Here is a 17,731-nt window from a genome sequence, read left to right as displayed (position 1 = left end):
GCAATGTGATTGGTTGGTTAGATAATTGCATTAATGAGAAATTGAACAGGTGTTCCTAATAATCCTTTAGGTGAGTGTATTTCTGATCACTTGGAACATGTTGCCAGTAAACTACTTATTTTTGATATACAACCCTATTTTTTCCCACTTAAGAAATAACTGACTGTGGTCCAGATCTGGAATATCGTGTAAGAGAGCCATCAAAAGGGATTATATTAACCAATGCTTTAGAAATGAACTCATACAGAGTTTTAATTACTGTGGAATCATCACTTTCAATTGCAGGATGTACTGGCATGTCCTTACTGCTCAAGGGGTTTGAAAATGCAGAATTGGCTTCTGAATTGATATCTCAGAAGGGAGCAAGGAGGGGGTTGGGGGGTTGAGGTGGCGGAGACAGTCAGTGTGACACAGTGGTCTGAAGCCCCATGTGGAAGGATAGGTCCAGATGGACTTACACCACACTGAATCAATTTTCTTACCATTCCCCCCCCCCAGATGCGCTCTTTTAGCAGCATGATTTATGGAGATAGAACCTGAGGAGCTGCACAATTCTGACTGGAAGGTCAGGACCATTCTGGGGAGACGGCTCGTCTTTGTTGCAGAATACTACACAGTCTGCTCTTAATATTTGGGTAGATTTTTGAAGTGCTTGTGTTTTAGATAGCATCTGTACTTCCTCAGGGGGAAATACTGAAGTGTCTAGCAGAACTGGCACTCATGCTTTAATATGTGCAGTGCATTTTGAGCCTGGGTCTATTTGGGTCTCTGTCTTGCCCACCCCTTCTTCCCTCTTCCTTTCTCTTTTTCCTTCTCTCAGGCTCTGCCTGCTCTCTGGGCCTCGGCAGGTTGATTGTGACAAAATGTAGTGAAGACTTCCTGCTCTCCATTCATGTTCCTCAATAAGAGCCCTCATTAAGTCTTCCCCATTAAAGCATCACACTTTCCAGCATCCAATATTGTCCGCCTGTAGCACTCATCTGCGGTCTTCCTTTTTGATACTTTTTTTTTTTTTTTTATACCCAGACAATCCAAGGCACTCTGAGCCCTGCAGGAAGTGTGACTCTCATTATCTCGCAATTTTGTCCCTTAAACCTCCAATGACTTCATTCTTAAACCCCCGGTTCCGCACTATAATTCCTGAAAAGATAATGTCGCCAGCTTAAATTTGATTCCGAATCCTGAAGAAAGTGACCATACGCTGGTCTGAGCATTGTGAAAATTACCTTTTATTGCAGGCTGCGACATTTCAGAAAGTAAGCAATTTATATTTGACCAGTATGAGGTACTATTCAGTAATAGGCATTTGGCTATAATTCCTTCCCTTATCCACAATTTGGTCTTTTTAGCGATTTAACCTCTGATCAATCCGTTGGTCAGTTTATTATTTGATGTTCTTGATGAGTTTCGCAACCCAGCCCAGCACTACAACTCTTCTTGAGGCATGCAACGCACACTGTTGAAGACATCCTTTCGTTTTCACAGTTGAAACTCAGAAGGCCACTGTTATGCCAGTCCCTGGATCTGATGCTGCTGTGAAAGCGTACAACCTGAACCCGCAAGCCCCTAAGAATAAGAACCCTGGCTACTAAAGTGGTAAATTGAGGACTGCCAAGTATTAATCTTATCCTGGGGACTCTTAACCAAAGAAAAGCCATTATAGGACACCAGTTTGTACCCAGCAGGTTTTAGGATGAATCCTGCATTCCGGGCAGAGCTCTCCAACTGTGTTTTTAATCCCAGAAGGGGGCTGGGTGTTGGCAGTATGTTTGCCTGATGTATGATTGTTGCATTGTGGGAATGCCACCCCCAGCCAACTGGCCCTTCTTGAGTAAAAACATCAACCTTGGTTTCAGGTATCCCCCCCGGCAAAGGAGCTCCATGCATTTGCATTCGGAACGCACTGCTTCAACCTTCACTCATTCTCCTGTATTTGCGGTTCCCGCAACCACTCTGCATACAAGCCAGTCAGTTTTGTCAGTCCTGGCCCGTCACTCGCTAAGCTGCGATCGATCAAAGGCACATCGATGTACAGTAGCACAGAAGATAAACACACTGCTTTTCCGAATAAACAACTAACTACGTTATTGTTTAGTTTTCAATCTGCACAAGCTGGCGACAGCTGCTTGTGATCGCCACATTCACACCCCTGTCACCCTCCCCCCCCGCCCACCCCCATTAGCATGGTGCAGTGTCAGGTTAAATAAACAGCCAGCAGTTTAAATGTGTAATTGCTGTTTTCTCTGATAACCTGACACCTCTGCCAGGCTCACTAAATAGGCGCCCGCTCCTAATTGGTCGCACTGCTTGTTTAAAAGGCCGCTCTGCTGTGCTGCTGTGCCAGTGCTGTGGTGGGGCACTAGGGCGGATTGCAGAATATTCCAGCCCTATAATAACAAATAATTGTGCAGATTATTGATCACCAAACAGATCCTGTTTTACACTTCTGCTCGGGTGGTCTTTATGGGCATGTACTGCCTCTTTGCCCCCTTCCTCCCCTCCAGCTGGGACTGTAGCTCTTCACACACTCTTCCTCTCCCTCTTCTGTTTTCCACATCGCTTCCTCTGGGGACACCTAAATATATAGTTTCCCAGCTTGGAAGGACAGTTAACCTCCGCGGTACCATTATCTGTCATCCCTTGACCACTTAATTGTGCTAATAATCCGAATATGAAGTCAAATCACCTTTTCTTTCCAGGTCTTAATTAGCTAGTAATTGAAAGGGACGCATTTAAAAAAAAAAAAAAAAAAATGCAGCAGAAATCTGGCCCTCAGAGACTGGAGGTGTCCATTCCTGCTAAATGTACTTAACAGTTTAGACGAAAGGAATGTGTCTTCAGAACAAACCAAAAAAGTGGCACAATTTTGATTTCATGGGTTTTTATATTTACATATTTATCTGTTTTTTGTCTGAAGTTGTCCTATACTCCTTTATCTCTTGTTCTGTCCCTCCCTGCCTGTATGGAAATGAATAGAGTAACAGTCCATAGGTTACACACAGTCTTAATGGTGTTCAATCCACTAAAACCAGCAGAGTTTAGGCTAGGCCGAATCAATCCTCATCAAACTCTGAAAAGACTCTTGAATCATTATTGTTGAATTAACAATATTGATTAAACCACCATTTCCATTGCAGGGTGTGCATACTTTCGACTACAACCGTCTATTTATGGACAGGTTTGCTTTTGAGTTTTAAGATTGTAATGATCCCCCTGTACCCCTTCATTCTCTCCCTCTCTGTCCCTTATTCTATGCTCACAGAATGCCTTCAATGCCCTCTGCCACAGTACCCACTTGTATGGGCGCAGGCTGGTGCTGGAGTGGGCCGACTCGGAGGAGACTGTGGAGGACCTGCGCCGGAAGACCGCCCAGCACTTCCACGGTGGGCCCCTCTCCTTCCCCTGTCCTCACCGCCTTTCTCCTCACTCAAGGACCGTTATCCTCATTAAAATGCATTGCAAAACTCCATCCTTCTTATTATCCATCCAAACCTTCTTTTTGAATCACCGTGAAATGGTTTAAACTCTTTAGTGTTTTGTCTGTGTGGATGTGTGCTTTTTATTTTTGTGTTTAATAGTAAGCACTGTGCCCCAGACTCCAGTGGCCGAATCCCTTTTGTGTACTCTTGTTAAACCCTTTATTACAGCGATGCACAAATACCGGTCTTGGTCCAGCAGGATTTATCTTAATCAAAGCCATCTTAAAAACTGGAGAGGCATTTTATTAGTCCAAATAAACCTCTAATGACTTAAAATAGGCAGAAAAGAGCTTGGGTGGAAGGAAAACATGAAGACACTGTAGGTCCAGTACAGTACAGGCGATTCTAGGGTATCTGGGGGAAATAATTCCTGACGCTAACTGTATTTTCTCCCGTGAGAGCAGGGGGGGGTGTGCGGCAGAGTTTTCTCCCGTGAGAGCAGGGGGGGGTGTGCGGCAGAGTTTTCTCCCGTGAGAGGGGGGGGGGGGGCGGCGGCGGTGCGGCAGAGTTTTTCCAATTTGGGGTACCCCCAGCCCTGGGGCCCAGGCAATTGCCTGGGATGCCTACCCCCTTGCGACGCCCCTGAGTACAGTGTATTGTTCAACATCCCCTACAGCCCAGCAGTCCCAGGTACTCAGTGGGCACAGTATGGGCAGTATGTAGCGTGGGCGCGGTGCCCAGGTTGTAAGCTCTGCTGGGGGTTGTGCTGTGTCATTGTCAGGAGGATGATGGGATGGCTGGGGGTGGGGGGGGGAGGGGTGTCTGTCAGCACAAACCTCGATCGATCAGCTGTGTACATGTTTGTTTTGTAGATCATTACGCGGTGTAGAACGCACTTCTCAATCAATCCCTCCTGATCTGTGTGTTCCCTCTTCAGCACTTCCTTAGCTTAGAGCAGGGAGATCAATGGGTCAGGGCACAGCCTGTAGTGACTGGGCCTGATCCCAAATGCAAGCACATGGCCAACTGTGGAATCGGGTCTTTATTTTGACCATTGTGGCATATCCGTACAGCATCCAGACTGGAATGGCCGTATCTGTAGTCATCCCTGCAGTCACCAGGTGGCAGACCCATGGTGGCTGATGTTACACGTACTCACCCACTGTTTAGCGAAGTGTGCTTATGTTTGCTCGTACCTCTCCTAAAAATGAATGATTGCGGATGAGTCTATAGAGCTCATCTTGCTTTATGGTTGCTACTAGATCATTGAAGGATCACAGGAAAACTGCTGCAGTTTCCTGCTTCCCCCTGGTTACCTGAAAATCATTAGGTGCACTGGCATTTCTAATCTGAATCAAACATTGAAAAACATTTGCGAAACAATTATGCAAGTGCGTTGGTTTAACTTGATAGAATAATTCGTGATAAAACGACATATAGCACTGTGTTCTATAGGACTAATTTAATATACGCATACAATTAAGTTTGGACTTGCGTGCTAGTGTGCATGTGAAGCCCCCTGGGACTGCTGACAGTTTGATCCTGATCAAATGTCAGTGTTGTCGCAACACCACTGATCCTGATCAGATGTACCGATGCATTTTATCCAGATCAGAAGTGTGAAAGCGCCTATTGTGGAGAAAGACTGTACTCTCCGTCTCTACTGCTCAAGCTCCCACACATGGGTTAAGCCCTGAGGTCCAGACAGAATTGCGTCCAAATCTGGGCATGACCGACTGGGTCCGCAGTGTTCCCCAAGGGGCGGCACGCAATTTGGCCGAGCATTTGTCAAGTGTGGGTAGGCCCCTTCGGCCAGGGTTTCCTCCACTGGCAGCTTCACGTGAACTCCCCAGTGTAATCAGGGAGAGCTGCCTCATTCCTGCCTGCAATGCTACAGCTGCTGTTTTTTACTTGGAGCTCACAGTATGAAAAGCAGCAAAAGGCCTGGCTGCACACATTTAGGACAAACTGGTATTAACTGCCTGCAGTGCTGAATGAAAGCATATGAAAAGAAAAAAAAGTAATTGCTGGTTTGAAATGTCTTTATAATATAAAAAATCCCAAAGCACCCAGATATGGCAAGTAAGGCACAGCAGCCCTCTTAAAAGTGCGGTGAAGCCCAGACTGCCTTTATCTCACACTCAGGCTTTAGGACTTATCTAGCATATTCTAATTGATCTCTCTCGTTGTTTTTCTATTCCCTGTTTTAAAAATAGATAAATAAATAATGAAACTGTGTTTGGTTCATAAAAGGATTGCTTTGCAGGCCTGTAGCCATTGTTTTGTAAAGTTAATCAATGGAGATTCTTTTGGTCCATTTTTGTCATTTTGTTTTCACTTTCTTTCACTCCTCTTTAATATGTGGGCTCAGTTCTAATCGTTTTGTTTGCTGCTTTTGGTTTGGAGTCATGCCAGCGCTCCCAGCAGAAGAGCCAGTGTGTCAAAAGGCGGGTGCGCAGTGTAGGTTGCAGGAACAGGAGGCATGCTTTGGGTTATTACTCTGCCTCTCTGCCAGGCCACAGTGTGTGCCAGTATAAGCTGTACCCTGTAGGAGACCTGATTTTTATTAATCCGGCCACTGGACCCAGTCGGTCAATAACTCCCTATAGAAATTAACTGAAACTTTGCATTCTGCCAAGGGGTTTTATCTGTGTTTAGAGTGCGGAGTGGTGATTTCCTTTTTGAATTTTGGTTCTGTGTTGGATGTTTTTTTATTTATTTTTTTATGGTTCCATTTACTGTTCCTGTTTTAGGAGCTCTTCTCAATCATGAATATCCCTTAAAAGGACAAGTAAAATGGTATCATTCAAATTAAATTAAAAAAAAAAAAAAAACATACCAACTGGTACATGTTCTGTTTGTTAATAAGAATAACAGAACTAATCTGAAGAACAGTACTGCCCTGCAGAAAATAGACATTACATTAATCCCTGCTGAAGCTTTTGAGTAATGTTAATTTTCATAAAAAGTTAATTGAAGATAGAACATGTCGTACAAGTGTTTATTTCCTGAATAAGAACTGGAAAACCAAATATGCATTTTTGATACATATTTAAAGATATGAGCAACATTTTTTGTAACACATCAAACTTCAGGGATATCAATCTGTCCAGTTAGGAAGCCTAAGCGATTGTGAATCAATGTCACCTGTTTTGGTGCAAATGAAAGTGACAACACGTGCACTGGAGAGGCAACAGCAAGACAACCCCCAAAAAGGGAATGGTTTTGGCCATAGACAATTGCTCTCTCCTTATCTTTCCTTACTGATTCTTCTCTAGTTTTGCGTTTTGTTAGTGCACTTTTTGTAAGTCAGTATTGGTTGCATGAGGCGGTACCTGCAGCCCATTCAGGTTGCACAGGTAGTCCAGCTCCTCCAGGATGGCACATCCATACGTGCTTTCACAAGAAGGTTTACTGTGTCTCCCAGTACAGTCTCAAGAGCATGGACGAGATACCAAGAGACGGGCCATTACACGAGGAGAGCTGGACAGGGCCGTAGAAGGGCATCAACCCAGCAGCAGGACCGGTATCTGGTCCTTTGTGCAAGGAGGAGCAGGAGGAGCACTGCCAAAGCCCTACAAAATGACCTCCAGCGGGCTACTGGTGTGCATGTTTCTGACCAAACTGTCAGAAACCGACTCCATGAGGGTGGCATGAGGGCCCGACGTCCTCTAGTGAGACCTGTGCTCACAGCCCAGTACCGTGCAGCTTGATTGGCATTCGCCAGAGAACACCAGAATTGGCCCGTCCGCCATTGGCGCCCCGTTCTCTTCACAGATGAGAGCAGGTTCACACTGAGCACATGTGACAGACGTGAAAGAGTCTGGAGATGCTGTGGTGAACGTTATGCTGCTTGAAACGTCATCCAGCATGAACGGTTTGGCGGTGGTTCAGTGATGGTCTGGGGAGGCATATCCTTGGAGTGTCGCACAGACCTCCACATGCTAGCCAACGGTACCCTGACTACTGTTAGGTACCGGGATCCTCAGACCCATTGTCAGACCTTACGCTGGTGCAGTGGGCCCTGGGTTTTTCCTGGTGCAGGACAATGCCCGGCCTCATGTGGTGTGTAGGCAGTTCCTGGATGACGAAGGTACTTATGCCATTGACTGGCCCTCATGTTCCCCAGACCTGAATCCAATTGAGAACCTTTGGGACATTATGTATCGGTGCATCTGACGCCACCAAGTAGCGCCACAGACTGTCCAGGAGCTCACTGATGCCCTGATCCAGGTCTGGGAGAAGATACCCCAGGACACCATCTGCCGTCTCATCAGGAGCATGCCCAGACGTTGTTGGGAGTGCATACAGGCACGTGGGGGCCGTGCACACTACTGAGTTACATTATGAGTTGCCGTGATGAATTTCATGCAAGTTGCAACAGCCTGTGATTTCAATTGTTTACTTTAATTTTCGTTGTGAGTTTGAATTCAGCTCTCAATCGGTTGGTGATTTTGGTTTCCATTGACCGTTTGTTCCATACGTTGTTTTGCTCTCAACGAATTACACAATGTACAGTAAAGATTTTGATCTTTAATATATTTCGTTCATCAAGATCCGATGTGTGATTTAAGTGTTCCATTAATTTTTTTGAGCAGTGTAGTTCAGATAGTTGGCAAGGAAGCTGGTTTCAATCGCACTACAGAATTTCATTAAAATGTATATTCCTTATTTAATAGAGTTCAGAACATATTCACTCCATTTGTTACTTTTTTTACCTCTCTCTTAGTTTTTTGTAGAACTGACACGGCACTGACAGACCATTTTTGTCTTCAATGTTAGCAATAACTCGTTACTGTAGGGACATGTAGAGCTTGAGGACACAGTCCTGAATTCAAAGAGCTTTTGACCCCCCAAAAAAAAGGAATGCACGATTTGAACTTTTAATGTTTAAAGATATCAAGTATCAAGCATTTTTATATTTGCTGTTTACCTTCGTTTTCCTGTAAACACACCAGGGTTTTCTTCAGAATTGTCTTGGTGTGTTTCGTTGCTTTTAGCTCTATTGGAGTGATGTTTTTTACTTTACACTTTTAGTTGCTTCATTATTTGTGTTGTTATTTTTCCATTCCTTTTCACTCCCTTTCACCCTGCCCCCAATTGTATTTATCCTACTGACATTTTAGTGCTATAAAACACTCACTTTTAATAAGGAAATTGTTCTCCTGAAACCAGTACTTTCAATTAATCAAGTTTTTGTTTCTCTGAATTTAGTGTAATTTCTAAAACTACCATATAATCACATTATTGTAAATAATGCAGATACATCTTGTAACCAGTCTTTCCATTATACATTACAAGAGGAGAAATTCAACTGCCAATCTTTGCATATAGAAGTTTTAAAGAATTTAGATTGTGTAGCTGGTCAGCAGTGCATATTAGGCATATGACGCCATTGAACATGCCCCCATCACATCTGGCTCAACAGCAGCTTCTAAATCCTGGGTCTCCATCCCTGGTCCTGAAGAGCAGCAGGGACTTCTGGTTTTCAATCCAGGCAAGCTCTGAAGTGCACGATCTAACCAATTATTGATTTAAACAATGAGCATCAACATGACCATTAACCATCAACCGAGGATGCCTACCACACCTGTAGAACTGGGGCCCTCCAGGGCACAGTGCTAAATTCATCACACACTATATCAGCGTGATCCATGTGGTAGTATTAATGACCTACAAAATAGACGATTAAGATAATGTTGGGGCGGGCGGGCATCTTCAATAATCCTAGCAAATCTGTATTTCTTTTCCATTACCGTCATTTACGTGTGTATGTCTCTCTCTCTCTCTGTCTGTACTCCCCCCCTCCCTCTCTCCCTCCTGCTATTGTTGCTCTTAATGATGACAGAGATTCAGGGTTCATGCTTAGCTGCCTGTCGCTCTATTTCGAGATGCTTGCCTATTACCTCTGTGCAAATCCAATTTCCCTGGCCTATTGTGCTGTCTGTGTGCCTATTCATTACCCACCCAGCAAATGAGATCGGGGTGTAGGGGTGGGGTGTGTGTGTTGTGGGGGGGAGAATGCAATGAAGGAAAAAAAAATCAAACCTAATTATTGTTTATTGATTTCCTGTACCTCCCTCCTTTATTAATTTCTGTTTTGACCCTGTTCACCTTTCAAATATACACTTTTTTTGTCTCTTTCTCCATCGTTTGTGTTGTATTGCAGTAAGAGTCCATGCTGTAAGAACAAATTGTGTGTTATTCCCTATACAGTGGTTGGTATATGTGATTGGCTGTCTGTTTTTCCAGGTATCTCTGCAGCATGTCTGACTGTTTTCAGTGCATGTCTTAAACTCCCCCCATTTATACATTTTCAGCTGTGTTTGGATTCCTGTTTCTAAATCTGTCAGTGTCTGGTTTTCTTAGCAGGGAAGCACAGTCAGGTTCCCATTTCACAGCAGTGTGATCATTTAAGGATTTTTACAAACTGCTCGAGTGATAAAGAAAAAAAGATTTCAGCTTGACATTTCTTACGCACCTTCATACCTGAACATAATCTGTAATGGGTCAAAGTGCTCAGAGCTGGGTACTCTGATCTGTTTCCCTGGTGTGGGTGTGTGCATGAGTCCTCCTACGCCACACAGATCCCAATCGCTCTTAAGTCTGGCAGTGCATCATAGTGAGTGATGTCTAGTAGCGATAGAGGACTCCGGCACTGAGATGAGATGTGTCTAGATTAAACCCAGTCTGATCAGAGTCTCTGCAGAACTCGTTCACACCAGCAAACTTCAGCAGCAAAGTGTCAGAAAAAGCACTTCCCTATCTTTCTGTCTCCTGCCTCCATGTTGCAGTCTGGGTGTTCATGAGTGTGTAAGAGGCACATCACACAGTGCACCAAATATATACTAATTATGTGAATGTCAGGTAATTACTGTCAAGACTAGGTCGTGTGACCTGTGGTCAAGGTGGTTGGAATAAAGGCAGTTCAGAAAGATGGGGGTGGAAATTGCATCTTATTGTATTGAGAACAGCTCCATATAGGTTGGTCAAACAATCAGAACAAACATAATAATAATAATAATAATAATGTAGTGGAAAATAAAATTATATATATTGTATACATTTCTACAAAGTCAAAGTTGGGATATTTAGTAATTCTGTTTCAATATCCAAACAAAATTTCCCAAAGTGAATAGGAGAAGAAAGAACAGAAGAAACAAATTGAATCTCCTGGTTTAAAAACCTTTACGGAGAAGTTTCAGCAAAAGTTAAAATGTAATTATTGCTTTAGACAGCTCAGAAACAGTCACAAACTTCCTTATTGTAGCCATAGCTTTGCCATAGACTGCTACCACTAATCCCTGCCGCTAGGCATACACCATTCATAGGTGAACAGTATTATTTAAAAGAAAAAAGAAACACATTTTCAGGCTAGAGAAACAATTACTCGACTAAAAATAAACCCTTTACATATGGAAACTTCGTAGGGAAATGTAATGGTAAAAGGAGACTCCTTGATATCTAAATAAAGTACAAAATAAATAATTACCAGATTGTTGCCTTTTTTGCCTTCGTATTCATGAAACACATCACAATTACTCCATATCACTTAATTTAACATATATATATATATATATATATGTGTGTGTGTGTGTGTATATATATATACACTTAATATATAAAGATCATGAAGATTTCATAATTGCTTTGTTGGGAATTACAAAAACTAAAGGGAGTGTGGTTGCTGTCAGGATCTAGTAGCAGAGTAGTAGTAGTTTTTTGTTTCTCTGTTGTGAAAACGAGGTCTTGTCAGTCAGTCATTCAGCGTGGGTGATGCAGATTGCTGTGACAGTGGTTAATATAGCTGCCCCTGTTTTGTTTGCTGCTGCTGCTGTTGTTGTGGTTGTTGTGGTTTTTCCCAGGCTGCAGTGATTTTCTTGAAGGTTATTTAGCACAGATACTTGGAATGCGTCATTTGGTTCAAAATGCAATGAAACGGTAAACCTTGCGCGTTACTCTTGACAACCTCGAAATGACTTTGGCAGCTGGAGGAATCTGCCAGTAAATTGATGGAATCCAAAAACAAAGAGGGGACAGAAGTGGCATCTTACAAACCACCTCAGTCTTGGAAATGGAACTGTGCAGCGGACTGTGATGTGTAACTTGATTTCCTCTGCATGGACGAGAAATGGTTCTGGCCACAGGTGTGAACAAATTAACACACAACATTCTGTTAAATCGCCCCCTTCGTCGTTGTACCTTTGTCAATTTTCATAATAACATAGTAAGACAGTAGAAATATTGTTGTATATTGAATCCATCAAACCATTAAAATGCACGCAGGTCACAAACCATAACTAGAATTCTCAGTCCGATTCATAATAAATATATAACGCATTTTGTAAGCAGTGACTTTCTAACTGTGCAAAAACAGTTATAATAAAAATAGTAAAGCAAATGTGTAAAAATGCACACGTTCTTAAATTGCAGTGCCAGCTTTAAGGGCCCTGCTAGAGAAAATGTTTTTCAGAGTCTTGGATTCTGGAATTTCCTTTCATAGTTTAGGGGATGACAGCCCTTCGTCCTGTTTTCTCTTTAGCTTTTTTGGAAATAACCCATCCTGTAAATACATAACTGCAGAATCAGTAACCTTAGAGATTAGTGAGAGCATGCAACCAGTAATTGCCTTCAATAAGCAGGTGCAAGTTCATTTCAGGCCATGCACTGTAGGTTAAGATAAAGTTCATAGATAGAATTAGGTATTTAATAGGTAAGCAATGCAAGGAGGTTGGCACAGTCAGTGTTACTGTGGACTCTGACTGTTTCAGAAGCACAGTTCTACAAAAAGTTTCATTTTGTAAATATAATCATTGTATGTTATATATAGGGTCCTGCATCAGCAACTGCTATGCCCTGTCACTGCAGCCACTCCAATTATAGTAATCACATTTGCAATTAAGAAATCAACACATTACACTTTGACTAATTAGAAAACTAAAAACAAATTATGACGAGGATATATGGTAACTGAATAAACTGATGCGTTAATAGAAACATCAAGAGACCTAAACATGGAGTCAAAGACATTGCCCTCAAAAATCATTATATTGAGTTAGAGCACGCAAAAGTATCCACCTGGTGTTCTGTACACCAATGGGTAGAATTCATTTTGCACAACTTGCAATTTACCTTTGGACCACACTCAAAAAGTCAACTGATTTAGAGACTGATTTATTTATCATCAGAAAATGAAAGGCTAAGATGAACAGCTATGAGATTTTCCAGTAAAAAACTAAGAAATGTAGGTTTTGATTAGACATAGGTATTTGTTTGTGCTAATTGATAATGCCAAACAATGTGCATTTCTGAACAAATGTGTACTAAACATGTAATAAATGCAGGGAATGTCTAAGACAAATTGTTGATTTGCACAAGAGGAATAAACTGTGTAAAAACCTTCCATGATGTTTTTGAAAAACAGACCAATTAAATCAATGCAAAAAGAAAACACATTGTATTCAAACAGCTCATAACTTGCTGATGTCATATTCAACCCACAACAAGTGTCTTGATGTTGAAAAAACATTCTTCTTATAGCCAAGTTTTTGCAGAACAGTGTCAATCTATGAAAGAAGGCAGGGTTAACCAACTGAGGATGCTTAAATTTAATGGCAAAATTGAATGCATGGAAGATTTTCAATTAAGCAACTGTAAGTGACACTTAATGTGCTGCTTGTGAACAACCTTGTGTTTTTATGATGTTATCTTTGTAATATATATGTTACAGCATTTATGTGTTGATTTCAGTGTTTTATATAAACTGTTCTGGGTATCAGTGCTTTAAAAAATGTATTTTGTTGACCAGTTGTGTTCCTAGTATTAAACTGAACAATTTAAATGATGTATTTAAACATTCTAATAATACTTCTTAATAAAAATGTCTTAATCAAAAGTAGTTTAATTAAGCAGACTAGAGGAAGAAGGAAGTGCAGCCTAAACAATTTGATCATGTAAAATGCAGGGCCTTAATTATTTAATGTATTGTATATAGATTTTCCTAGTTGGAGTCATTTAAATCACAGATGTATAGTTTTCTGTACTGGGGGTAGTTCAGAATAATAGCATAGATGTGGAGATGGTTGGGTGTTCCTCTGGTGAATGTAGTGCTGACCCCAGCCCTGCTGTGTGTGTGCTTTCCCCTGTGCTTTGCAGACACCCCCAAGAAGAAGAAGCAGTCAGAGGTGATGGAGAGCATTGTGGAGCAAATGGAGACTGGAGGGCAAGAGGACTAGAGGACCAAGCCTCTGCGAAGAGCTGCTCAGCAGGTAGCGCTCTCTCCCTCTGTGACTGCTCTACCCATCCCTTCTTTCCACTGTGAAAGAGTAGTTTCCCATCTTGTGACTGTGTACCTGCTCTGTGCATTGATCTGTGTCCATACAGGCCCTCACAGGCAAAGCTGAAATCGATCTTGTCAATGAAGAAGCAGATTCAGCCGCTGATTTGAGATGGTCAAGCCAATGCCTGAGAATGGAAAGCTCCAGAGAAAGCTGGTTGAGAGATTCCAACAAATGGAGTTTTCTCAGAAGCTCTTGTGTGTGGTTGCAGTCAAACGAATATGCAGACTTGTCAATAACACTTCCCTCAAAGTTCTGTTAATTAATTTCACTGTGCATCGATTACTGCATCGTTTACACTTAATTTGATGGATCAGGATGCATAATTATAGTTCAAATGATTGTTGATTATTCCTTCAGTGAATAATTATAGTATCAAGGCCATTGTGAATTCCACAAACTGGATTTTTATTTATTTATATATTCATAAAAAATAAAATAAATAAAATCTAAGCTTCAAGTGAACTTCATTGGTTTCAGACTCATTCAACTAAAAGTCATGTTTCCGAAAATAAATAAATAAATAAAACAATTAAGTGAATTCATCACACTCCCATCATTTGATGAGCTGCTAATTAAGGTTATTTTTAATAGCAGGCACTACAATACTTTTTTGATTATGGAGTGAGATTTGAAGGTCTTCAGAATGCAGGTTTATTAAAAATTTACTTGAAATTTAGACAAATCATTGACTCTGCGGAACAAAACAAAATATATATTTAAAACAAGCTGGCTTTGATCCGTTTTACTGCCTAAAATCATGAGAATTGTGTGGGCAATCTTAATTGCATTTAATTATGGAGAGAAAAAACAAACTTTAAAAGATAGTTCTTCACATAACTGCATGAAAGCTTTTGAGCAGATTTTGAGCAATATTGGGTTGTGTAATGTGGAACCCTCTCTTCTCTCTGGCTTTTAATTCTATTTTGTTGCGTTCTTCTGAAGAGATTCTTTTCATGTGTGTGTGTGTTGTGTGTGAATGAATCCTCTCCAAATAAATGGCTTTCCAACATTGCTTCCCTTGAGCTTTACAGCCTCCAGCTTGTGCAAATGAGTGCAGTGTGAACGGTTCCTTTAATTCAAGGCTAGATTTCTCACACTGCTGGCAAGTGAGAGCACAGATGTACCTCTGATATCCTTTTTTTTTCATACATGAGAATGATACTTCTAGAAGCTCCCACAACAAACAAGGTTAATAAGAGCAACAGAGCCACTGTGTTAACATACTTCACACCAAAGTCTTGGTCACCACTGTTAGTCTGCTTTCATCCTATTAAACACTTATTGTATTGTTCTTTTTTTCCACCCATTGACACCTCTCATGCATCCATCATTCTGGCAGGTGTTGTTGTCAACCCTCCTGATCTTTGCAAACCTTTATGTTGTTTCATGTAATTAGTGGACTTATTTTCATAGTGCTATTATCTTTTGTAATGTTGTGAATGTGTAGCACATTGCATCTTAGTATTTGATGAAACATGTAGGTTGCTCTGCATAAAGGGCATCTTCTGAATGATTTATTAATAATACAAAGAGGAATTGATGTCCCTGACACATATTACTACTGTATTATTGTTGTGAAATATAGTGTATTGCCTTCTCTTTAATTTGTCTGCACCTAAATTAATTGTCATTGTGGAGCTTCATCGAACACATCCCACTAATGTTCCCTCCTTGCCAATTTTTTTCTTTTTCGTTTGTTATTTATTGCTGTTATTGTCACGGACAGTTATTTGCATTGTGCTCACTGTGCTCTGCTTGTGATGTATACCAGAGTGCTCTACAGGTAAAACAATGCCAGTCAATACAAATCTGATGGAGTTCTTCTTGGCAGTATTATGATGAGATTATATATAATGTATGTGGGGGGTAGTGCCCACACTACTGGGCTCTGAATGGCACGGCTCAGGAAACAAAGGACTGTTATTTTTAGTGCACGGTGGTGATGTATTGTTATTCACAGTGCATTGTGCTCAAAATAAAGACAAAAACACACATCGTTGAGCCGACCTAAATCCCTCCCTAAACATATAATTAATCACAAGCACAAAAATAAGTAGCATATAATCAAAGTCCAAAATCATGCCTTTCCACACCCCAGAACTCAAGCGCTGCCTATTTTATTGAGGAGGGTAGCCAGTCCTGACAATTTCTGTCTGTAGTATTTGGCCTTTGTTTTGTTGATTTTAAAAAAAAATACGGTTTAAGTTAATTTCATTGGTAGAGCTTAATGTATTAGAAATTAGATGTGCACATGATCATGAAATGAATACCAAAGAACACTCTTTAATAAGTTCTAAAGAAATAAAGATAAAATATAGCAAAATGGCAAATAGAGACGAATACAGAACACCTAACAGATATTGAGACTGATAGTACAGGTTAAACTGATACACACACCAACATGTCAATAGGTCTGTCTGATTAAACAATATTGAAATATATTGCTATATGTATGTGTTTGTGTGTATCCATATACATATGCATCCTTGCTATATGTATATGGAAACATCTTGGGAAGGCCATCAGCCAGCAGTAGATCAATATATTCTAATGGTGATAAATACATATATTCACATACATTCATTATCAAACAAAGCAACAAATATTACATTCAGTTAATACATTTCCCGTAATGTCAGGCATTATTCATGAAAAATGTATTGAGTTTTCGAGAAACATGCTGGTTGAATATTCAAACACTCCTCGACTCTTCCTGAGTGTGCCGTACTGGGCTGACAGTGTAGTGATGTTAGAATATCCACTGAACAGCTCGGCAGCCCCGCCATCCACTACCATCCCACTCGCAATGAATGCCCCCCTTTCTGAAATGAGTCACACCACTGTAACTGTATGTGGCTCCCTCTTACCATGCGTTTACAGCCACTGGGGGAAATGGCCTTCAAACAATCTGAGCTGTAGAAATCTGCGGCCTCAGACCACAGCCAGGGGACGAGGAGCTGCAGACCTGTGCATGTGTTCACTGAGCCCCTCTCATTGTGTTTGGCAGGTCAGGCCAGACTGTGCTGGAGAATCCTGCAGAACCATTAACCCCCCACAGCAACACACAGCCATCCAGGAGAGCTCCGCTGCAGCCCCCCCATATCCCCTCCACGGACTGTAACGAGCCTGCCCCTGGACCAAGGAGCTGCTGACTGGTTGGCCAGGGGGCGGAGGGAGATGCTGCAGTCATGGGAGCAGCATATGGGCTGCAGAGTGAGAGGGGAGAAACAGACCCCCTCTGATCCAACCTGCTGATAAACCCAATAATCCACCATGCTCCACCCACACTGCGTTGGGACTGGACCCTCTGCAGTTTTAAGTGTAAATCCATCTGTTTTTTTTTTTGTCTATGAATAAAAAAATAAACATATTTAAGAACCGTCTCCAAAATCACCGTGTTTCCCCCCCCCCCCCCCCCCCATCACTTTACAGATGCTGATTTCAAGTTTATTTATTGATTTGATTTGATTTGATTTCTGTTTTAAGTTAGAAGCACTGTTCTGGTACATGACCACAAGATGACTCGGTACCTACAGAGAGTGAAAGTGAAAGCAGAGTTCATTTTCATACTTATTTTATCCTCCGAAGGAAAACCTTTTGCTGTGCGATTACAACAGAGCAAGAATTTCTCTCTGGGCCTGATTTTCCAATGTTGGTAAGGGATTTACTAATGAGTAAAACCAGTATGTATGTTTATTAGAGCTACTGTGACTTCCACACCATATTCTCATAATAGTGTCAAAATGTCAAAAAATTATCTTTCAGTAATTCATAAAACTCTATAGAATCTGTTACCTCCCCAATTTTGGGCCCAGTTTCTCTTTAGCATGTGCTAGGAATAAGTACTGAATCTGAACACAAATGATTCAGAAACACTGCACAATAAAGTGCCTGCATTTGTGTTCACACCTGCCCAAAATCTCTGAAAGCTTGAGTCAGACTTTAAATGTCTTTTGATGTTTTATTTGTCTC

The 17,731-nt window shown here is 41.4% G+C and overlaps 1 protein-coding gene across 1 annotated transcript in view; it reads left to right on the top strand.

Moving 5' to 3' along the window:
• Positions 1-17,142, top strand: part of rbm19 (RNA binding motif protein 19) — a 56,203-nt gene extending 39,061 nt beyond the window's left edge. Inside the window, exons 23-25 of the mRNA XM_066689982.1 lie at positions 3,263-3,383; positions 13,575-13,687; positions 16,767-17,142. Coding sequence (XP_066546079.1) covers positions 3,263-3,383; positions 13,575-13,654 — 201 coding nt within the window. The 3' untranslated portion in view covers positions 13,655-13,687; positions 16,767-17,142. The remainder of the gene's footprint in view (positions 1-3,262; positions 3,384-13,574; positions 13,688-16,766) is intronic.
• The last annotated feature ends 589 nt before the right edge of the window (positions 17,143-17,731 follow it).

The sequence above is a fragment of the Amia ocellicauda genome, chromosome 17, assembly GCF_036373705.1.
Source record: "Amia ocellicauda isolate fAmiCal2 chromosome 17, fAmiCal2.hap1, whole genome shotgun sequence".
In the NCBI taxonomy this organism is placed as follows: Eukaryota; Metazoa; Chordata; class Actinopteri; order Amiiformes; family Amiidae; genus Amia; species Amia ocellicauda.
This window is presented reverse-complemented; position numbering and strand designations above follow the sequence as displayed.